Source organism: Cotesia glomerata, linkage group LG2, assembly GCF_020080835.1.
Source record: "Cotesia glomerata isolate CgM1 linkage group LG2, MPM_Cglom_v2.3, whole genome shotgun sequence".
Taxonomy (NCBI): domain Eukaryota; kingdom Metazoa; phylum Arthropoda; class Insecta; order Hymenoptera; family Braconidae; genus Cotesia; species Cotesia glomerata.
The window spans coordinates 10629029-10654253 of NC_058159.1; the positions used below are offsets into that span (position 1 = coordinate 10629029).

The 25225-nt window shown below is 30.6% G+C and overlaps 1 protein-coding gene across 11 annotated transcripts; it reads right to left on the reverse strand.

Moving 5' to 3' along the window:
* On the reverse strand, positions 1–24750 carry LOC123258572 (endophilin-A). Of its 11 annotated transcripts, XM_044718664.1 has the most exons (15): positions 24635–24750; positions 24244–24580; positions 24111–24152; positions 20264–20363; positions 16667–16735; positions 16380–16596; positions 16114–16247; positions 14899–14965; positions 14566–14637; positions 13846–13946; positions 13676–13779; positions 3898–4016; positions 3389–3481; positions 2817–2932; positions 2–1542 (listed from the first exon to the last, which is right to left on the reverse strand). In XM_044718664.1, exons 4-15 carry the CDS (start codon positions 20306–20308, stop codon positions 1423–1425), a joined length of 1257 nt encoding a protein of 418 aa, XP_044574599.1. In that variant the 5' UTR covers positions 20309–20363; positions 24111–24152; positions 24244–24580; positions 24635–24750; the 3' UTR covers positions 2–1422. The 11 variants fall into 11 exon arrangements, with proteins under 11 accessions (XP_044574608.1, XP_044574599.1, XP_044574598.1 ...); XM_044718663.1 differs by lacking the exon at positions 24244–24580 and having other exon boundaries at positions 24635–24740; XM_044718665.1 differs by lacking the exons at positions 24111–24152; positions 24244–24580; positions 24635–24750 and adding an exon at positions 21268–21292.
* Between the last annotated feature and the right edge of the window lie 475 nt (positions 24751–25225).

Here is a 25225-nt window from a genome sequence, read left to right on the forward strand (position 1 = left end):
TTGGCTATGTCAAATTTTCAACAACAAAAAAATTTTATCAAAATAAAAAAATCGACATAAAAATTAGTTTTTCACTGTAGATTAATTAATCATATACATTAATTTACTAGGTCGTTCACTCGCTGATACACTCTAAACTATTATAATATACAACCTACAATTACAATATTTCATTTTATTAATAACTAAAAAAAATGTACAAAAAAAATCATTTTGCTAAATTATACTTTAAATCATCATAATTGTACACTACTCGAACGTTTTAAGTTTAAGAAAAAACCTAAACCCTGATTAAAAGATCCAATTAAAACCAACGGTTAATGTTTATTAATAACTGAGTATAATTAGTATTGTTTCTACTTCTCACTTCAAGATATGAAATACTGACTAGATTTTTTAGTGTAAAAAATTAATATCAGATAAAATTAACTTTTTTTCTAACTTCTTTGAATTATTCAAACTAAAAAATTACACATTTATCTTTTCAATACTTTAGTGTTTAATTACATCACAAAAGTGGTTTTTATATCAAACATTCGTTTTTATTAAGTATTTAAACCATTCAAAGCTGTTTTTTTATTCATTTACATTTTTTTTATTATTCTGTATATAAATAAAATTTTTTTACAGATGCTCAATATAGTCAGTATTTTTTAAATTTGTCTCTTTTCATCTTTACTGTATAAACAGCCATATTGTGGAAGAAAGAAAGAGAAAGTTTAACATGAAATTGGCTTAATCAGAATCAATAGGATTTTTTAAACAGAAATTTATAAATCTGTAATTACGATTTCACAATTAATATTTCAGTGATCGGTCTACTTTGTAATGAGCGTAGACCTTACATTGACCAATCAATCTTCATTCCTATATTTTAATGATTAAATTTAAATTAAATAGCATCGTTAATGAATATTGATCGGTCTTAATAAGAATTACTCACATTACAATTTTATAATTCATGCTTACTTATTTTAATATAATATTATTATTATTATCATTATTATATGTCTTATGCATTGAATAAAATGTTCTTTCTCGCGTGATTATCGAAAAATTATTCACCTCAATAAATGACACGATAACATATTTTATAATATTTTATATATTATATATTTATGTACATTAACGTAAGTATGGATAGAACGATTATCTGCAAAAGATATATCATAATAACTTATGTTGATATATAATTTCATAAAATTTTCATTCGAAAGCTTTAATGAAAAGAAGGAAGCTTAAAATCATTATGCGAATCAGTATCTGTTTAGGCTATTTAAGAGTATTTGTCATTTCATTTATCAACTCCTTAGTACTTTTAATTATTATTTCATTTTAAATCTTGGACATTCTTTTCAATAGTGTAGATGGAATTTCACTAGACTAATATCTATCTTTGGCATCGATGTAGTCGTGCTTAATTTATGGCAATGGCTGAACAATCTGAACATATGACACAGGGAAAAATCCTGTACGACCATTTACACTTCCTTCAAACCAATTGTCATCGATCCTTTGGATTAATGTAATTGTGTCATTTTCCTGAAATAATAATTTTCAAAATTAGCCATCATTTATTTATTAATTTTATTTCGGTATAATTATAGTATAGTGACATTGACAAATTATAATAAATTGTTAAACTGCTTAAAATTAAAAGCTGAACTTGGAGAATAATTATTTTTTATTCGGTAGCAAAATGATCAACAGAATAATCGAAAATTCTCTAAAATAAAACTTGGATGAACATGTCAATTACAAAATTCAAATTCTGTCAATATTTTTTTATTTTATTTACTTGAAGATTTTATAAAAATTATGATTGTAATATTATTATTTTGATTAAATTAGTAGAAAAGAAAAATCAATCAAATTGTCGGTTAAAATTTTGAAAATAATCATATATATTATTTCTCAAAGGTATTTTTCGTGACACGTCTGGATCTCTTTAAATTCTTTATAAAACCTGTAAATTGAAATGCCATGTTAAAGCTTATGTTTCTCACTATTGACGAAAAAATTTGTAAAAATAATTCAGTCAAAAAAATAATAAAAAATAACTTTTTATAATAAAATCTAACCGGATAGGATTTTCGGCTATGGGTTTGTTGGCGCAATGAGCGAACTGAGTACGCCAACACAAGGGTATTAAAAGCTTTATTCACTAAGTTTATTTATAAATTAATATAATTAAATAAATTAATCAACATAATATTACTACAACATCGTGATGAAAAAACTAATGGTCATATTACAATGAGAAAATGAATAAATGAAAATTAAATCAATGAAGGATAATTTTTTTTTTTTTTCAAGAATAGTGATAAAAATCAGTCTCATTTCTACATTATAAAATAAACACTCGTTCTTTGATCACGATATTGTGCGAAATATTCGCGTAGATCGGCTAGTAAAATATATTACACTTGTAACTTTTTTTCAAATAACTTTAAAATAAAGGTTGATAACTTGAAAGTACATTTATTTTATTTGTAAATGAAAGGATGTCAAATGTAGTAATATATATCAAATTTTACATTGCTTATTACTTCTTTAGAATTGAAGTTATTTATAAAAAGGTATTTGGCAATACTAAAAATAAAAATTCCCATTACTTTACTCTACAATTGAATGTAAAAAATGAAACATTGAAAAAACAACTTTCATTACAGTTACCGAATGGCCGTATTTGTTAACGGACATTTTTAAAAAACAATAAATTTTTAATGAAATATTTAGTTGTATATTATTATTATTATTATTTAGTTGTATATTATTAATATTATTTAGTTATAAAATAATAGTTGAAAATTTACCTTAAATCCAAGTTCACCAGGATTTTCAGGCTCAAAATCATAGAGTGCCGTGCAACAAGGCTGTTTAGGCATTGGCGTTCTTGCTGGTGATTTACTAGGAGATGGCAATGGAGACGCTGAAATTTAAATAAAAAATAATAAAATATCTACAATAAAGAATAAATTTTATTTTTGGTTTAACTGATTTTTAAAAGCACTCAAGAATAAGAGTAGAAATAATAACTCATCAATTGAGGTCTCGTAATTAAAGCTACATCGGTTGAATTGAAAATTAAATTATAATTTTCTATTCAAATAAAAGGTATATCTATTTAATTTAATAATTGAAATATCAATGATCTATAATTAAAAAAATTTGAATTAAAATAAATCTCCATGCCAAAGATGAACCAAAGATCTACATTAGAGCTTAAATGGGATTTACGAGAATATGATAAAGATAAATAATTAATTAACCCTGAAATAATGTAAATTAAAAGAATGTCATATTACTAAATTATTAATACATAATCAATTGAAGCGATATTACAGTGAAATGATGCAAAAAATAATTATCCCCATGCAAAATTTACCATTGGTAGATTGCGGTGGGTTTCCGGCCGGAAATAGCTCGAGCTGAGAGCGCTTCCCGTCCCCGTGAACCGGAGACCCAGCTCGACTTGCTCCTACAGAGGATCAGGATAGACATTCAAGTATGGGATAATTATAATACACAAAACAGATATAAAAAAAAAAGTATACGTAAGTAATTAGAATGTCGAGTGAGTGTTTAGTGTATTAATATTATTATTATTTTCTCTTTTGCATCTTATACTCCTATTGATTAATAACCTTAATGATAAAACAATCCATCAGCTTGATGATAGTGTCAATCGTTCAAAAATTTGATGAAAATTGAATTAATTATTTAATTAATAAGAAAAAGTTTATTGACAAAGAAGTGAGGAAACCAGGGCACCAAACTGACATTGCAAGAAAAAGATATACGATTAATATAAATAAAATAAATCAACACGTATAACAATTATGTAAATTAGCGTTGTAAGTTTATCCGAATTTAGTGTGTAAATATTTGTTTTACCGTGAAGAAAGAAGTTCCCACCGTTCATTCCGTCTCCCAAGGACAATCCTTCCACATGTAGATCTGCTAATGTTTTGGGAACAAATTCCAATTTTGGTCGATTGGCTGCCTCGTCTTTCCTAAATTCAACAATTATTATATGTTATTTTTCTTATGATTTACTACTGAAAAAGTGTAAATTTTAAAAAAGTCTATGTTTATAGTTCAATTTTCGTATTTCTTATTAAGACAGTCTAGTTTCACATTTCTTTTAAACAAATAAAAATTTCCCAAAAAATACTCTGATATTCGATGAACTATCGATCTGAACAAAAACAGTTTCTAAACTAAATTTCTGAACAAAAGACAATGATACTCTTTGGATCGCCACTTATCTCGATCGTGATCGAGATCGAAGGCTCACACACACACACACACACACACACACACACACACACACACACACACACACACACACACACACACACACACACACACACACACACACACACACACACACACACACACACACCCCGTGTCGGGCTTGCTGAGTCCCGCATCGGGCGCCTCCTCAGGTGGCGGATAGGGGAATGCCCGGCATATCTACACGTCAGATGCGTCGGGTACCGAGGAAACAGAATACTCGGGGTGGACCAAAACCTAGCAAAAGATGATATGGAAATGTCAGAAGATTTTCAAACATCGTTTACAGTACAGAGGATGGATACCTCAGTGCCGGCGAGAGAAGGCGTGCAAACGGGCCTAAACTTGTCGTTATCAAGCGACCGTTTGAACAGTGGAGTAGACCCCATGGCTCTACTGTCTAGCAATGCTAGCAAGGTTACAGGGAGTACGAAATCAGCCCAGATGGCAGAGAACGGACAGCTGAGCAACATTCCTTCAAAAAGTGGAGGACCTTTTGCTCCTGCCACTAATCAAACCCACCGAGGAAGAATGAACTCTCTACCGACCGTCACCGGCCAACAGTCACCAATGGAGAGGCTCGGCAACAAGATTGATGAGTTAGCCGACTTCATAAAAGACAAAAAGAATCTCCACCATGAGATCAGAAAATTGGTTTCGTCTATTAGTACGGCATATAGGCTGGCCAACAAATCACCAACGAAGTCGGCGTCAACGACTCAAACATCTCCGAGTCTGAACAAAAAATCACAGCCACCTCTGACCACTCCTAAGAAATTACCACAGCAAGGAGATGGCAACAAGAAGAGGCCGCTGTCCACGCCCAGCCCTTCCTCAGATATTGACAAGCCAGCACAGAAAAAGACAGCCTGGGATGATACCTGGACCAAAGTGACTCGGCAAAACAAGAAAAAGAAAGAACAGGAGCCAGTGACTCAAACTGCTACAGCCCAAGACCAGCCAAACAGCGGTGGCTCCAAGAAACCAAGGAGGAAGAAGACAAGAACTAAAGCTGTCCTAGTCCAACCAGCTGAAGGGCGAACATACGCCGATCTCCTGAAGGAAATCAAGGCCAAGGTAAGCCCTGTCGAGACGGGCGTAGACATAAGGTCTATTAAAAAGACGAAACACGGAGGCGTTCTCCTTGAAATGGCTCGAAAGTCCGAAGACAGCAAGGCATTCACCGATGCAGTAAGGGCAGCCACTGCAAACATCGGCACAGTCAAGACGCTAACACCAACAACAACGATCGAGATCCTCGACTTAGATGAAATCTCTACCGAGAGCGAAGTCCGTGAAGCACTCAAACGTGAATTCACTGACAACCTGGAGGTCAAACGGGTAAATTTGACAAAACCCACACCACGAGGTAATCGGGCAGCCTTCTGCGAACTAGACGAGCCCAATGCGATTAAGGCCCTTGACAAGGCCCGTATACGGATCGGTTTGGTGAACTGTCGTATACGCCCAGTAGTAAAAGTAACACGTTGTTTTAAATGTCTTGGTTATGGACACCAAACACGTCAGTGTGCGGGACCAGACAGAAGCAGGTGCTGCTACAAATGTGGCGGAGAGAACCACAAGGCCGTAAACTGCACGGAGAAGTTAAAATGCTTCCTTTGTGCTTCGGACAAAGATGCCCAGGATAGTCTATGCCATATTTCTGGCACTGGAGCGTGTAAGGCATTCCGCAAAGCACTTGCAGAAGCCATGAAAGGTCAGAAATGACACGCATACTACAAGGCAACCTGAATAGGTGCGCCTTGGCGCAAAACCTGCTGCGCCAGCGTGTTTTCGAAGATAAAATTGACGTCTGCTTTATCTGCGAGCAATATCTAAACATCGAAGGTAAAATATGGTTCGCAGACGAAACGGGCACGGCAGCAATTTGGATTGTGAACACAAAGAACGTTACCGTCAACAACAGCGGAGGTGGAGCAGGTTTTGTCTGGATTCAAACCCCCACAACCTACTTCATGAGCGTCTATCTCTCACCTAACGAAGGGATTAGTGTGTTCCGACAGAAACTCGCAAATATAGAAGATGCGGTCACTAAGTTCGACGGCGAAGTTATCGTAGCTGGTGACTTCAATGCTAAATCGGCTGAATGGGGCGCTGATTTCTCCGACACCAGAGGCAACGACTTTCAGAAGACCGGGGTACCAAAAGTCCATCCTCGACATTTCGTTGGCGACTCCAAAAATTGCCAACATGATTGAAAACTGGACAGTATCCGAAAAATACAGTGGCAGTGATCACCAGTTCGTGACATTTAACGTTGGATTGGCATCTGCTCCGGTACCACAACACGACCTTTCTAAGCGAAAGTGGAATGTCAGGAAGCTTGATCCAGAGGCACTGCGAGCTTCACTTGCACGGAGCTGGTCTACCCTTCAGAACAACCCGACTCCGGATACTTGCAGCGAGACAGAAAGGACAGTACTAAATACGATGAAGGAGATTTCCGCCGCATGTGACGCCTCTATGCCGCGGTTGAAAAACCGGAGTTTTCGCAGGCCGGCGTACTGGTGGTCAACAGACATAGCGGAACTTCGCAAAATGTGCCATCAACTACGTCGCCGCGCAACGAGAGCCGCCAAACGCTCCCCAAGCCAGGACTTGTATTCAAAAGAGTACAAGCAGGCCAAAAAGACACTGAACCGAGCCATTAAAGCAAGAAAAGCGATATTGTGGAAACAGATCTGTAATGATCTCGACAAGGACATCTGGGGCAAAGCCTACCAAATTGTCACCAAACGACTTGGAAAGGCTTCACCAGAAGCGCCGAAGTCTCCTGCCTAAATGGACAGCATTGTAGCGGAGCTTTTACCCAAACACCCGCCGCGGGAGAAGAAACACTACGCTAAAAACAGCGAAGGAACGCCCTTCACAACCAAGGAACTACAAGACGTGGCCAAGTCATTTAAAATAGGAAAGGCACCTGGACCTGATGGCATCCCGGCAGCGGTAATCAAGATTGTAGCCCTGGAATATCTAGACATACTCCTGAATAACTACAACGCATGCTTGGCAACTGGCACGTTTTCCGCGGTCTGGAAGCGGCAGAGATTAGTTCTCTTAGACAAAGGAAAGGGAACCCCCGTAACACCTTCGTCGTTTAGACCACTCTGTATGCTAGACATTGCTGGAAAACTGCTCGAGAAGCTCATACAAGGGAGACTTCGCAACGACATCGACCGTGCTGGAGATTCTGCCACCAACCAGCATGGCTTCCGGAAAGGTCGTTCGACAGTCGGAGCGATCGAGAAAGTTATAAAAACAGCAACACAAGCATGGTCTGGTAGCCTCAAAGCTCGTAAAGTATGTCTCCTCCTCACGCTAGATGTCAAAAACGCATTTAACAGCGCAAATTGGAGAGACATTTTAGATGCTCTGGAGCACAAGTTTGACGCGGAGCCAGAGAATCTGGCACTAGTCGACAACTACCTGGACGAAGAAAGCTAATAGCGGAAACTACGGAAGGCCCACAAGAATACGCCATAACGGCTGGCGTACCGCAAGGCTCAATAATGGGGCCCGATCTATGGAATGCGGACTACGACGAGCTTCTTGAAATCTCGTTACCAAAGCAAGTAGAGCTAACGGGCTTTGCAGACGACGTTGCGGCCACGATAGTAGTAGACAGCGTAGAAGAGGCCAAATTACTGATTCGGGAAACCATTGACGCCATCGAGACCTGGCTTGATAAACACCACCTGAAACTCGCCAAGCATAAAACCGAGATGGTTGTTCTGGCACGTCAAAAATGGTTCCCAAAACCATTCGCTGTGGACATGGAAGGAACAACACTGACGTCAACAAGGGGCCTGCGCTATCTAGGGGTAATGATAGACGAGAAACTATCTTTCCGCGAACACCTTGACAGTGCATGCAAGAAAGCCAGCAAGACGGTGTCTAGCCTAGCAAGAATCATGACCAACACTATGCGACCAAGAACCAAAAAGAGAAGAGTTCTTCTAGAAGTAGTCCACTCGGTACTGCTTTATGGAGCAGAAATATGGGCAGGCATATTGAAACAGAAGACCTACCGACGAAAAATAGCGGCAGTGCAGCGGCGAGGCGCTCTCAGGGTTGCCTACGCCTATCGAACGGTTTCCAAGGCAGCTATATTGGTCATTGCGGGAGCCGCACCCATCGACCTACTCGCGTTTGAGAGAGCGAAACTCTATGACGCTAAAAACAGTGACGAAAACATGAAGGAAGCAAGAACGAGGATAAAGGCGGAAACGCAACAAGAGTGGCAGGACCGATGGACATCGGGAGAGACGGGCAGATGGACGGCACGCCTGATCCCAAACATCAACGTCTGGCTTTCTCGGGAATACGGAGAAACGGACTTTTTCTTGACCCAGCTATTGACGGGACATGGGCAGTTCAATGCCTATCTTCTTAAGATGGGACTGCACAGCACACCAACGTGCAAATACTGCCCAGACAAAATTGACAACGTCGAGCACACGTTCTTTGAGTGTGACCGGTGGAAGGACTACAAAAGCAGTACTGATGAAACTATTGGCACCACGCTCTCCCCTGAGAGCTTAGTAACCTGCATGATCAAAAAAGAAGATAACTGGTCAGCTGTCGCAGCCTATGCGCAGCGTCTTTTGAAGGAAAAAATCGCAGAAAGAGACTAGTAACTAGGAGCAACCGTCGTGAGACGCAACACAGACTGGATTGAAGTAATGCTAACGCGGTCCCGATCCAGTCTTCCCCGTAACATCTATGGGGAAAGAGAGAGGAGGATGTTTAGTCGGTATTGTTGTCAATAATATTGACTTCCGAGTCCGACATACCCAGGACAAACATCTCGTCCTGGTATACGTAAATGTATTTGACCTCCTCTATAAAAAAAAAAAAAAAAAAAAAAAAAATACAGACATACGGACATCATCGCGGAAACATTCGGGGAAGCTTCCTAGGACCTCAAACCTCGAGATATGATGAGAACTCGATTTTCGAAAAACGGGGTAAAACCAATAACTTCCCGATTTTTGAAAATTTTCAATTTTCTTAGCGGGAAGTTAAAAAAAAATAGTTACTATTATTATTATTCTTATTATTATTATGATAATAAAATTTTTATTTAATTTTTGAATTTAAATTGTCGCGCGTTTTTTAAAATCATGATAATAATAATTAATATTAGTAATCACACTGTATTTACTCAATATTATTTCGACTGAGGGCCAGTTCTTTAATTAATTAAATAATATTAATCATAACAATAATGATGAAATAATAATATATTATAAATGCAATAATAAAATTATAAGTGAAATTTTGAAATTTGATTTTTCGCGCGCTTTTGTAAATAAAAATAAAAAATTTTTAGTAATAACTTTTAATTTCGTATGGTTTCTAAAAGAGAAGAAATAATAATTACTATTATTATTATTGTTATGATAATAATAAAATTTTAATTGAATTTCTGAATTTAAATTGCCGTGCGTTTTTTGAAATCATGATAATAATAATTCATATTAGTAATCGCGCTATATTCACTCATTATTACTTCAACTGAGAGCCAATTCTTTAATTAATTAAATAATATTCATCATAATAATAATGATGGAATAATAATATATTATAAATGAAATAATAAAATTATAAGTGAAATTTTGAAATTTGAATTTTCGCACGCTTTTTAAAATAAAAATAAAAATTTTTAGTAATAACTTTTAATTTCGCATCGTTTTTAAAAGAGAAAAAATAATTACTATTAATATTATTATTGTTTTGATAATAATAAAATTTTAATTGAATTTTTGAATTTAAATTGCCGCGCGTTTTTTAAAATCATAGTTATAATAATTCATGTTAGTCATTGCGCTGTATTTACTCAATATTACTTCGACTGAGAGCCAGTTTTTTAATTATTTAAATAATAATATTAATAATTATAATAATAATAATAATAATAATAATAATAATAATAATAATAATAATAATAATAATAATAATAATAGTAATAATGATAATTATAGAAATATTTCCACAACAATTATAATACTAATGATAATAATATACAAATAATGTGAATAATAAAATAATGAAACGTTAAATAAAATAAAATTGTATTTAATCATTTTACAAATGCCCGAAATTAAATAGTAAATGAATTTAAATTTGAATTAACCGCCTAATTTGTCAGACTTGCTGGGTACATCTAGAGGCAATACAGTTAACAACCGAACAAGTAATACGAAATAATGTAAGTAAAATAAATTTGAATGAAAAATTAATAAAATATTTGAAATAATTTAAATTCGCGGCTTTCTTACACGTAGTGTCACCTGCTGGATGAATCTAGGGGCATAACAGTTCACAGCCGGAAAAGTAATGAAAACAATCCACAATAAATATTTATATCAAATATCTACAACAAATATTCATTATAATATTATTAAATTAAATAATTATGATAATAATAATAATAATAATAATAATAATAATAATAATAATAATAATAATACGTTAAATAGAATAAAATTGCATTCAATTATTTTACAAATACCCGCAATAAAATTTTAAATAAATTCAAATTTGAATTAACCGCCTATTTTGTCAGACTTCCAATGGAAATGGAATAACTCTGATACTATTGTTGTGAATCCGAAAGGATTAATCACAACGCTCTCTATATATTAATATAGAATTACATATAAAAAAGATGGCTGCAATAAATGATAGCGGGAAAAACCCAGGAAGATTTAAAATATATGTATTTTATTTGTAATAGTATCGGTAAGAAAAATAAGAATCTTTAAAAAATTGTAAACCTTTCTATTTTAAATTCTTTTGTTAAGTATGGGAAATTTTCTATCATAAATTTTAGGGTATAGACGAATTTATAATTACCGGAAATTCCCAAGGAAAAACTTATAAAAACTTTTAGTACTGTCCAGTTAGTTTAGACATGCTAAGAAAAAATTTCTTTGTTAAAATAAACCTACGTTAATTGTAATGGTCACTTAGGATAAGATGCCGAACGTTTTGGAAATACTCTTTACAATGCTGGGAAAACCCCGCAGATCTTTATTTATTACTCTTTTTATTATCATAATCCTTTAAGTAAATTATTTTCCAAAACGTTCGCTTAAAAAAGGGATTGCTCGAGTACTCAAGACTAGGTCATTAAAACCAAGCATCCATACGGGTTGCATATAGTCTGGGAATTTCGAGTCGCCGTGACGTCATCGCAGCACAGTCCCATTTTTGCCAACTCGAGAAGGGATGCTTGCTGAAGACAGGAGTCGCAAAGGCGCACGCAACTACCCTCACTACCCTCTGGGACTCTCCCACTCCAAAGCTACGAACATCTCAACCAGGGGAGTCGAAAACCAAGGAACAAGAAGGGACTTATCAAAAAGCAAGACTGTAGTACACTACACAAATTTTTCTTTTTCGAAATTATTGTCGGTACTTTTTATTTTGTAACCTATCGAATAATAAATAATAGATTTGCGCGCAAGGCAAATCTAAATTAAACTAAAATAATCTGAGCGTTTTAAATCCATTAAATATTTATATAATTCATTTTAAATTATTCAAATTTAAATCTATTCTCCCGCTTTAATCTATTTACTGCGAGTTGAACGCCCTACCACGTTCCAACGGGCGAATTAAAAGAACTCAATAAATTTACTATAGCCAATTCGGGGCTATACAACACTATACAGTAGTATACTATCCGCAGAAAATTAAACTGTACCAACTTCGAAATAAAAAATTCGACCGAAATTAGTAAAATCTCTTGTAGAATCGAAAAACGGGGGAGCGAAAATTTTATAAATTAGGATAACGCTAAATAATGAAAAAAAAACAATATAGTTTTTGGTGTTTTATAGAAAAAACTAATAATTAAACTATTTAAAGCGAGTGTAAAGTGTTGATATGAACGTAGTAATAAAATAAATCAAGTTAAAAATATGGTGAGGTTATGTTGACATCTGACTCAAGAATAGAGGCACTGTAGCCTCACGCCTACACGTTCACACACATTATTACATATGTTGTTGAACGTGTACTTGGCTTGAGGCACTACAGTGCCTCCGGATAAATCTACCTCCTAAAGAAGCAATTTTTTGGAAAATTTCCATTTGATTTCTTGGTTTCCATTTACCGTAAGGTAAAAGCCCCAATAGATGATCACGTACCAGTATATGATCACTCCATGTATTTATATATCTATATTCACAAATATAGGTATACAAATACATGGAGTGATCATATGCTGGTACATGATCATATATTGGGGCTTTTACCTTACAAGTGCAACAAAAATAGTACGTTTTCTCTCAATGAGTGTGAGTAAAAAAAACACGGGAACGTTTCCGAAATTTTAACTCTTTAGAGTTACATATAAAAAAGTTAACCGATTGACAAAAGAATCTGAAAATTATAATTTTTTTCATAGTTTTCCAATAATTCATATTATATTTTTACTTTTTAAAAAGTATCTCAAATCTTTGTTTTCTTTAATTCTATTTCGATTTCTGTCAAAATCAATCATCATATTGCTGGTTTAAACACTATTGTTGAGAAAAAAATTTGAAAAAAAAAAATCAAATACTACAATTATTATTGAAAATAATAATAAAATAAATCTTTTTTTTTTTTTTTTTTTTTTTTTTATTTGTTTAAAGTCGCATAAACTACTAAGGTCATGAGCGACTACGGTAGGATGTAAACTTTTGAGATTGGAACTCGTTTCATTTTTTTGGGCTGAGCAGAATAATACACTTAAATATTGAAAATATTCATTGGTGTACGCTGGACTCGAACCACAATACAATGCTTTGGTAAGCAAGGGCCGGATCCGATAGGGCTACTGCGCGCCTTAAAATAAATCTTAAAATTCATGTTATCAATCAATTTCGATAAAATTTAATTATCTAACTTCAAAAATATTCGTCATTGTCATTACTGATCAATATCGGCGGGAAAGCTCTTTTTAACCTTATTTTTCTAAGTTTTTTGTGATATTGTATTGTTGCTAAAAGTGTGCGTTGTTCAACACTTTATATTGTATGTTTTATTCAAAAGACCTCATTTGAAATAGTGGAACTAGTTTTAGAGCAATATTAAATTAGTATGATGAATAATGTAGTAAAATAGTTATGCTACATAAAAGAATTTACGTTAGAGTAAGCTAGCTACTACTTAAAAATTTAACGTACTAATTTATTATTGAATCTTAGTAGATTATTTTGAATAATACAATAATAGTAAAATAAAGAAGAGCCTCCTCGAATTGGCCTAAAAAGCAAATCTTTTCAATCGTAAAATAATTTTTTACCATCGCTTATATTTTACTGTGATTGATAAATAATTATTATAAAATGGTAAAACTTACTTTTCTAATAGCGTTTCGGTTAAAACTTTAAGTATTTCAATGCACTGTTGGTGATATTCGAGCAAACCCTCACTGAAAGTAGCTAACTGGGCCACTTGCTCAACCTAAAAAATATAAATCAAAGAAAAATATTAACTGAAAATGAAAAGATGAGTTTTTCGATAACTTACATCATTTTCCAAGAGATTGAACATCCCCATCTGGGCCAAATGAAGACTTTCGGCAAATTTCTCTTCAGCTTGACGAATCTCGTCGTCTGAAACATGAGAACCTGTACGTTGCGTTCGTACTTTTATTAAAAAATGCACTACAGGAACACAACTTGCCTCAGTCCTATAAAACTATTTTCTTAATTACTTTTTATCTTGTATTTTAAAAATAATATCTTGAGGCCTAAGGGAGTTTGAGGTCAATTGCATTTGCATTTACAGTCATAAGCTTCTACTATAACTCAAAATAATAAAATTACATTGCAAAGATAAAAATTAAATGATTATTAAAATAAATATCTCAATATATCTCTCTAGAGATAGATCTCTATTCATATCACAAGTTGAACTATAACTAAAATATAATACTCATTCAATATACAAAATTCCACAAGCTATCAGAAGTTTACTTATACTACACAATTAAATTAAAAAGCATGCTTTAATTAACTTGACCAAAGTTTAGTAGAATAACCAGCTCAATAATATTTTTACATTAAATAAAATTTTCTAGATAGCAGATAGTTAAGTTTTATTAAGAACAAATAGTTTTAAGTTTTAGTAGCCCATAATTTAAATTAGAAATTTTCATATTGTACTCATTAAAATTTATAAAAATAATTAATTATTTCTCATTTATTATCAAATAAATTAAAATTTTTTCGGGTATTGTAGACATACCCACGTGAGCTGACGTAAAACTTGACTTCGCTGGGCTACCAAAGTGTGGACTGCTCGAGTTTTTGACCATAGCTATAATTAGTGCCAAGTGAGCCATGCATAATAAGGTCAATTGATAAATTGATGAATAACATTTTCGTCAATAGATTATAATTGTATATAAACAGTAATAATTTATAAAGTAAAATTATACTAATGAAATCATCGTTATGCAATCATGCATTACAAATCATATCTTTAATATATCATTCAGCATTATAATTTATCATTTTTCTATCGGTTATAATTTAAATTATAAATAAACAAAATAAAGAAGAAAAAATTATTCCTTACCTTTTGCTTGCCGTCGACGCTTACAATCAAAATCTAACCGGCGTCCTTGAAGTTTCTTTCGATGATGCTAAAGAAAAGATCATTTTTTAAATTATTATTTACTTACGTACTATAGTTTTTAACTATTATTTATAAAAATATAAAAAAACTTCCCGCTATGAAAATCAATGATTTAAAAAAAAAAATCGGGAAGTTATTGGTTTTACCCCGATTTTTGAAAATCGAGTTTTCATCAGATCTCCACGTTTCGAGGTCCTAGAAAGCTAATCTGACTATTCTTGCGAAAATGTCTCTTCGTATGTATGTATGTATGTATGTATGTATGTATGTATGTATGTATATAGCTCCTTATAACTTTTGAACGCTTTGACCGATTAAAACGTGGTTGGCAGCATTTAAAAGGGTTCCTTTGCCAGTAGATTTCACGTAAATTTGAATCAATTCGGCTCGGTAGATTTTCAGAAATTTCAAAAATAAAATTTTCAAAAAAATGTTTTTTTGAGATAACTTTTAAACTAATGTGTCGATCAATTAAAAAAAAACTAATCAGCTATTAATCTAAGAAAACAACATTGATTGCCGTAAACCGCATCGAAATCGGTTCATTCGTTCAAGAGAAATCGTCAAAAAATTTGGAAAAAATCGTTTTTCTTACATGTTCAAAATTTCTTCTCGGATCGTTTAGCTTGTGAGAAATAATCTATTTATGCTTGAAAGATTGCGTCGATTATTGCAGATCGCATCAAAATCGATCTATTCCTTTGAGAGATATTTAATTTTTTTTAATTTCAAAAAAGTGTTTTTTTATTTTAACATGACTTCAAAATTTTACGTCGAATCGTTTGGTAGGTAATTTTTTTGAGCTTGAAAAACTGCGTCGAATGTTGCAAGTCCCATAAAAAACGATTGATTCGTTCGGAAGATATCGCATTTAAAAATTTTCCAAAAAGTATGTTCTCAACAACCACTAGAATTTCGAACTCCAAGAGCTCAAAAAAGAATAAAAGTTTTGCTTTCGAGCTCAGAGAGCTCAACCCGGAATAGATAATTTCTTAAGCGTTTTATACATAGCAGGAAGTTCCGAGGATGGCCTGCAGGGTCAAACGTTCTCCAGATTTTTTTTTCTTCTTTTTAATAATTCATAAGTACAAGCCACAAGTCAAAACCGAAAAAATTTCTTATACGAACAAAAGTTTTTTAATAAATCGACCTCACCATAACTTCCTTCAAATCTTTGGTCTGCAGATGGTGCAGAGGTTCTAAAAAGTTTTGTTTTATGTTATCGTCAAGAGAGTATTTTACGTCAGCCATTTGTTTCATCGCTTCACCCATCTCTATCAAAGCTTGAGCTAGATTTAAATAGAATTAGGATACATTAATAATAGAATCAAAGATGTCCAAAAATAATTTAATGATAAATATAATTATGAATATTTTAATCGTAAATATGATTAAGTAAAAAAAAAAATTTTATAGCATACCAAAAATACTATCTTCGCCCATTTTTTTGCCGTAAAGTAGCATGCAATCGCCAAGAACACCTTCAGGTTGTGGATAAGTTGAAGCTTTAGCTTGACCGCTTAGCTTACTTATTCCTTTAACTGCTGCCATTTTAGCTCTTGCAGTTGGATTCGGTTGTAAAAATTCTTTTGTTTTCATTTGTAGTTCTTCAACAAGTTCACAAGTAACATCTGTTTTCTATAAAAAAATATTCATCAACTCAAGTTCTAATCAATGTTAATTCAAGTTTGAAGATAATTTAACTTACTCTTTCCATATCAACAAAATCTACATCAAGCTTTGTTCCTTCAGCCCCGCCCATCTTCTCCGTCATATACTGAAAAAAAATAATAATAATAATAATAAAATCATACATTGCATATCTCACTATTTAATAATTCTACTTAAGGGATCATTCTGGTTCTGGCGCTCGAAAAAAAGCAAATATTAATTATTTTTTTATACAGAAACTATTATAGATATTGATATTAACTTTATTCAGCTCATCACAAACACTCTTGAATAACACAAAAAATATCTAACTTTATTTTTTAAAATATTTTTTATATGAATAAACGGCGGGTGAATGAAGTTCCTCCAAAAGTTGATATGTTGCTGACATAAATGATAACTTGATAACGGCTCATCTAAAACACAAAATCCAAAATTATATACCTTTAATATATAAGTAGTTATGGTAGAAACTACGGAGATTAATATTTATTGATAAAAAACAAAATGGCTGAAAATGAAAAAAAAAAAATGAGCCTTTTTTTCCTAGTTTTTAGTCCTAAAAAAATAATAAAAATTAACATTTTGATTTGGTTATAGTGCCATGACTACTACTATGTAGAATATGTGGTTCAAATTTCATTAAAATTGAGTCAGTGGTTCCGGAAATATAACTTACGTAAACCAGGAAAACATAGGTTTGAGATAAACCCGTTTAAAGTTTTTTTAATAAAAAAAAAAAATCTTACCTAAAGTCAATCAGTAATGCCAGCACTATACAAAATTCCATCAGCCTGTTTGAAAATTTGATTTTCTTTCACTAGAAAATCCACATAAACCTTGTAAAGTACTATAGTTACAATGGTCCGATCACTTAAAAATTTTAACACAATACTTGTAGATACATGCACTTTCGAAAAATGTAAAAAGAAAAATTAATTTTTTCAAAAGTTACAACCAGAATGATCCCTTAATCAATTAAATTTTTTTTTTAAATACGAAATAAAATTTTCCAATATGACTACCGTATTTTTTAAAATTATCTTTATTTAAATTCAATTTCTTATAGAGAAAAAAAAAGTATTTCTGAACAAGCCTAAACTAATATTATTGATTAGAAATAAAAAAGGAATATAGATAACGAAAACGGTAAAATAGCATTTTAATTTAAAATAACATTATATCTCATTTATATACAACACTGAGGCATAAAAATCTGATCTTTGAGATCGAGAATTATCATGGATAAATTCCAAGAAAGCTTTTAGTAATATGATTCAACCAGCAATGAAAAACGTGTAAAGATATTTATTAAGTATCAGAGAGCAAATGGATCAATATTCACACGGTCTTCACCAATTTTAATGCGACCTTATTATAAAACAGCCTAGTTTACGCCTTGGATTTTCATTTTTGCAAGTCTAAAAATTATATATTTTAAATAAATAATTTCAGTGATAAAATTTAAGAAAATACAGATTATAAATAACAAAAAACTTTTCGGTACATTTTTTTATTATTAAAAAAGTTATTTAACAAAATTTTTCAACCACTGGAAAATATAAAATATCAATGATAAAATTAAAGCACGAACTATTTTGACTGTGAATATTTAAAGGTCTTGGATAAGGGCCAAAGGATTGGAAAAATTTATAAAAAAAAATTACTAAAAGTTTTGGTGCGCCAGTAAGGCGTCTTTTGAATGACGTAACTGGTATCTTGTAACTAATCACAGTCTTGGCAGGCCAGTAGCACTCATTTCTTTATTGTTGGTCTGCTATAATTTATAAATATGATTATGACTGATCAACTTTAATCTACGTTTTCAAAAATAACTTTACCATAAAAAAAAACTTAAAATATGAAAATATTAAACATTTTTTTACGGACGAAAATATTAACATGAAAAAAAGTCGGTTAGTAATTAAAAAAGAAAAAAAAAATTTATTCCGGAATTTTTTTTTCACACATGAAAAAAAAAATAGATGAAAAGAAAAATTACATAACAGCGGTGCTAGAAGTTTGAACAAAAAAATCATTAAGAAGTTAACAATAGAACGATTTAAGAGTTTTCCATTTTTTTTTTAAATTTTTTTTTTTTCTTCATATTAACTCTCCTATTTTTATTGTCAAGCTGTGCTTTTTATTGAGCAACAATTACGCCGAGCATCAATAATAGTGACTTTATCGCTTATATATCAGCGGCCATTTTCCAGATCTTCTTTTATCCCTCAATCCACCCCTTGTTGTTTCCCTACACCATTACGAGACAGACCTTGACCGATATCCCTCAAGGTTGACCTATATATATTTTGATATACGATTCACTACATTCAACGCCAGACTGCACGTTTTTACAATTTATTCTAAATCAAAATTTTACTTACATCCATATTAATAACTTTGTTCTCAAAATTGAAATGATTAATGACATTCTTGATAGTGGCCGAAAAAATATATCCACTGTTGGACTTATAAATTTATAAAATACAAATTTAATTATTTGATTCATATTCAGAATCAATAGAGAATTAGTCTCGATTTTTTGTATTTCTTTTATTTTTATCGATATCGCTTGAATCAGGACATCATGCTAAATAGAACGCCAAATATGAACCTACATAATTATAAGTTATAAGTAGATAACATAATGATCTATCGAAGTATAAAGCGCTTTTTTTGAAAGTTTACTTTATTTATGGGCAGTTCACTCCTAAAATTTTCATTTATTGTGCAAGTTCAACAAAGATGCTACCATTTATCCAACAGAGATCGAGAGAGAAAAAAGTGTAAACTATTCTAAATTCAAATTGCATTAAATAATATAATGCAAGGTTATTGAAATTTTCATCTGTTTATAATATTTTTATTACTAAAAACTATGCCGTACCCTAGAATGTATCTCAAATTATAAGTCAAATGCATGTAAATACGGCAATTAGAGATTTATGGTTCGAGTCCTTACTTTGGTTTTTAAAATAATGTTAAATAAAATAATTAACAATTTAATTTTAGATAAAATACTTGATAATTAAAAGAAAAATATAATTATATTTATAACTTGAAAATATTTTTAATGCTAAGTTCTGTTTTTTACATTTATTTATTTATTGTTTTTTTATTTTATTCATCATTGGCGATTAGTCATTGTACTTTATGATACTTTCATTAGCACCAGAGTTATTATCAAAGGCTAAAGGGTAATGTTTTAAATGTGAACGTTATATAGAATATGATCTCGCTGTACAACCCACGCATGACTGACGCTTATTAAACCCACATTCGAAACACGACTATCTTGTTTGTATAAAACTTTTTATTATGGCACTTTTTATTTATATTTGGAAATTGAAAAATACTGGCTGGCTAAAACTTGTAATTCTATTCGTAATTTGCTTTCCTTTCAGGAAATAATCCCATGTCCTTACAATGGTGCTATTGAAAAAGTTTTAAAACATTGCGCGGTGAGAACAATGTCCATAGAATGCAATAAAAATCAGTAATTTTTATCAACTATTTTTATTATTTAGCATTATTAAGTCATATCTATCTTGACAAATCATTTCATAATAAATAAAATAGTAATCAATGGTGAAAAAATTATTAATATAAAAATATCAATTGGGATACTTACTTGATTAGCTTTGTTAATTTGCTTTTTAAGTCCCGCGAACGCCATGTTGACGATTGCTGTTTTTTCACTGAACAATTAACAATTAGACTTTCAATAAAATCTGTAACAAAAAAAATGATCAATTTGATTTTTTTATTAAACTGAATTGATTGATTTAGTATTTTATTTAAAAAATTATCAATATGAACGAAGTGCAAATGGATTTTGAAAAATTTTTTTGAATAAATTTTACTCAAATATATATTTTTGTACTATTTATTGCGCTTATCAATTATATTTTATACAATGCTAACTATAAATAGAAACAACTTAGGTATTAATAAAATAATAACATTAAAAATGATAACTAATTGTAAAGATCGTGAAATATGATTGAAAGAACCACGCGTGGTATGTCACGCACACGTCGACCCATTTATCTGTTTGATGATGGGTTCAATGAGAATTATAAATTATTAAAAAAGCGTCACTTAGTATGGCAAAAAAAGATTTATTAAAAAAATAAATCTACTAGTTAAATAAAAATAAATGGAATTATTTAGATTATCAATGAAATTGAGTGAGTGAAGAAATAAAAAAATAAAATAAAATAAAAATGATTAATTATTTTCTAATAAATTAATTGGAAATTAAACAAATGTCTCACTTGTAAACTTAATTTATCCAGACACTTAAATAATAAAAAATATATTTTTCTGTTAACGCTTGCACACGCGCGACACACTTAAAATCGACAGAAGACTCTGTGACTGCTTCTGTTCTTGGGACTTGTGGAAATATTGATCGTAAACTAATATGATGATCGTTATTGTGTTGCAGAGTATTACAAAAATGATGTTAGCGTGCAAAAAATAACCAACAAAATAATAAAGAATAATAATAAAAAGTAAAGGGGGAAATAGCTTAAAGGAAAAATTGAGAGTAAATCTATCCCGCGTGGTAACTCAATGGATACTAGAGCTTGTACTGTGCACACAATAAAAGATAGAATACTGCGACCTTACTTTCTTCGAAGGGTAGTTCCTAGCTGAACGATCGATACCCACGCAAGCTTTTACCTCCTATATTCACCACCCTCTTTTGACTGTGTGACTGCTATGCGCGCGAACAACCCTCTCAAACACGCTTACTCACTCGCTTTACTGGGTGACACTATAAATTACTATTAAAGTTTATTCTATACTGACTTTATATTCAAGTAATAATAATAAATAAATATATGCTAATAAATGATACCTTTAAAAATTGTATTATATTGTTATTTATGTTCCATTAAAAATTACGTTACAACACTAGACACCATGAAACTAGCTCATATTTTTTTTATTGTTTTCATAGAATGCTAGTCTAATTGTATTGTACTGAGAATTTTTCAAGAAATAATATATAATAACATTATACTTTTATCGCAATGTTTAAATTTAATTATATATTTTTATAGTAAATCAACAAACGCTAATGGCTTTGAAATAAATTGAAAAACAAATTTAACTCATGTATTAACAAGAGTAACAAAATTAATTAAATTTTATCGTTGACCGCATGAATAATAAGAGAATAAATTAAGTCGATTAAATAATTTTTTTACTAAATTTAATAACGAAATGAATTCTTTCAATTAATTGATTTTAATAAGCTCATTGGGAAAAGAGGCGGTTATTGTTTTGAAGTAGAGACCACCCTATTTTCGACCATAAAATCAACATGATAGAATTTTTTTGAACAAACACTTTTTTTTTTTTTTTTTTTTTTGAGGAAAAAAATTGACAAAAATATCATTGTTGAATTAAAAAAAAAGCTCGCAAAAACTCCAAAATTAAAAAAATTATTTTTTGTGTTTATTTTCACATGAAAAATATAAAAGAAAATACTAAAAACTACTACATTTATTAGGAAAAAATTCATCAGCCATTTGCAGTAAGTAAAAACTTTTAACTTTTTTCGAACATTAAAAATTTCAAAACTAATTTAACAATTTATTTCTGACCAGTTTCATGGAATTTATCTTGGAAATATGCCATGAAAACGAACAATTTGGAAAAATAAATAAAATTAAAAAATGCCTATTTTTATTGCCAAAATAAGGAAATGTCCATTTCCAAAAAATTATCGAAAGCTTTTCAGTTATCATTATAAATCTTCACTTTTTATTAATATGATGAATTAAATTCTCAAACCAAAATTAAAGATATATAAATAAAAATAAACTTTTTAATATTCATTGATTAATAATAATAATCAAAAACTTGTGATGAAATATAAATAATTCAAATATAATTTTAAAATAAACGTCCGGATGGTTAAATAAACTTGACTATCTTCTGATAACATTTCTTGGAAACTACACCGCCCCCATCGAAATCAACTTTAACATCCGTTTGTATAGAAGACAATTAAACCCGTAATCCCCTCCCCCATGATACTTAATTATAATTAATAGCAATTATGATAAAACGTTAAACGGCAAACTAAATACGATTGATATCAAAATTCTATAGCGATGATGATAATAATAACAATCTAAATTAACAAAGAAATAAGAAAATAAAGCTGTATTACTTTGATTGAATTATTATTTGTTAAAGTTGAAGTTTAAATTTTGTATTATTTTTAACATTCTTTTTCTACCCCGTTTTTAACTTTTCCGCTTAAATACGTTTTATATTTTCTTCAGTAAAAGCATCAATACCGTCATTGTTTCTAGATCGTCATTGTTAATTTAATCGTATTTTGATGGAAAAAAGTTTTTTAGAATTAATATCAAAAAGTTTATAAATAATTTAGAGTTATAAAAAGTTTTTTTTCGACTTTAAAAAATAAATCCAATAAATCAATTAGCGTATCAATTAAAGAAAAAAAAAAAACATCTATAAATTAATTAAAATAAAACTAATTTAAAGATATCACACAATAGATAGTCGTAACTATTATATTTTCGTCGATTCTAATGAAGAAATTCAAGGTTATTAATACACAATAATTTTTATTGCCGTAGAACTTGTATTTTTTTTCCTTAGTAAAAAGAAATCCTCATGAAAGAGCAATTGTTAGTTATTATATTCTAAGAAGAAGAAGGTAATATAAAATGTAATTGTACGCCTTATAAATCATTTTACTCCAAAGGAAGTGGTCTGACTTAAATTATTTTTAATTTTACTATAATTTTATTTTTTAAATTATATTTGTATAATGTAATACTTTATGATATCGAAATAAGCAGACATTCCTTAATTTTTTATAGTTATTTTTTTCTACAAATAAGTAAATTTTTTTTGATAATTTATCAGTTAAAAAAAGCCAAAAAATTTTCGAATGCAACTCACAAAAAATTACTTGTTTATAAATTCATTTACTTCTATCAATAGTTCCTAATATTGACACATGCATTATTTACAATTTTATCCTTAATACGGTAAAATTTAATTGGCAAATAACAGCAAAGAAAATAAACAATTTAAATATGTAATCAATAATCCTGTCATCTAAAATAAGATCGTCTGCTCGCGCATTTTTTATTTTTATCATTTAACAAATATATATCATATTGTAAATACATCCATTTCTTATTATCATTGATTCAAACAAATTTCTCATTGACATTGATGACTTTTTTCTTTTTAATTGAGTAAAAAATAAGAAAAATTTTTTATTTAACCATGAAAAAAGTATAAATTTATTACACAAATTGTGTTAATAAATATTTCAAAAGAAAGAGATAAAAATGTGACAGAAAAATGCAGAAGCAAGTATATGAAAATTAAAAATTAATAAATATAAATATAAATATATTTATTTTGATAAGAGATTAATAATTCTAAAAAATGTAATGCAAAAAACTTCAACTCACCGGCTTTAGCGTAGCGTCACAATAAATATTAGTTTGAAAAACCTAAAACAGAAAAATTTGTTATAAAAAGTAGTAACTCGTCATCAAAAAATTCTTTGGATCATCTGAATGTTAAAAAAAAAAAATTAATTACAATATGATGTGGTAATTGTAGATTTTAAATTCAAGGTCGTGTGTGTTGAATTTTCAACCAATCAGCATTAATCGATGAATGAACCAATACGATGAATGACAGAACTTGTCATTTTTCGAATTTATCAAAATTGCAATAAAAATCAATAAATTTTTATTAAGCGATAAAATATTTTATTTAATTGATGGTAATGCAAATTAGTAACTGAGTGATGTACAAAATATTTTGTAATCAAATAAAAGTATCTTTAATGAACAGTTTCGAACATTAATTCGTATTTTCAAATCTCTTGTGTTCGAAGATGTTAATTTTTGTTATGGTTTTCGTATACAAGGCCCTGTAATAAATTTATATTTAATCCTTTAACAATAATTGTTATTAAATTACTTACTGTTAATTAACGTATTAATTGTATGATATTTGGAGTAATGCACTATGGCTTTTAACCTCCCACAAAGATTTGACACAAACTCAATCTCCACACATCTGGCGCAAGTTCGAAATTTCGACGTGAGGGGTCGATATATGATAGTTTTTTTAAACGTAATAAACAAAGATGCATTATACATTAACATTACACATACATCTTTGTATTATTACATTAAAAAAAAATATTGTTTTTATTTCTATACTCGAATAATGTTTCGAAAAGTTGATCCACTATTTTATTTTATTTAATCTTTGAAAAATATAAATTAAATGCTGTATTAACATTACGTGAGATTAAAATTGGTTTTAATTCGGAGGCAATCAATACGTATCATTGTATCTTAATGTCCAATAGAAAAACTTCATTCTTGAAATTTAAAACACTGAAGAAATATCTAAAAACACTCCTTTATTTCTATGACAATTACTTCAAAAGATTGAAAAAGAATTGAATTAGATACATTTTTCATCTTTTTTTTTCAATATTTCAGTTGTTTATAAGTATGGATGATAAACCTAAGTGGAAACTACAAATAATTTTTGACCATTAGAT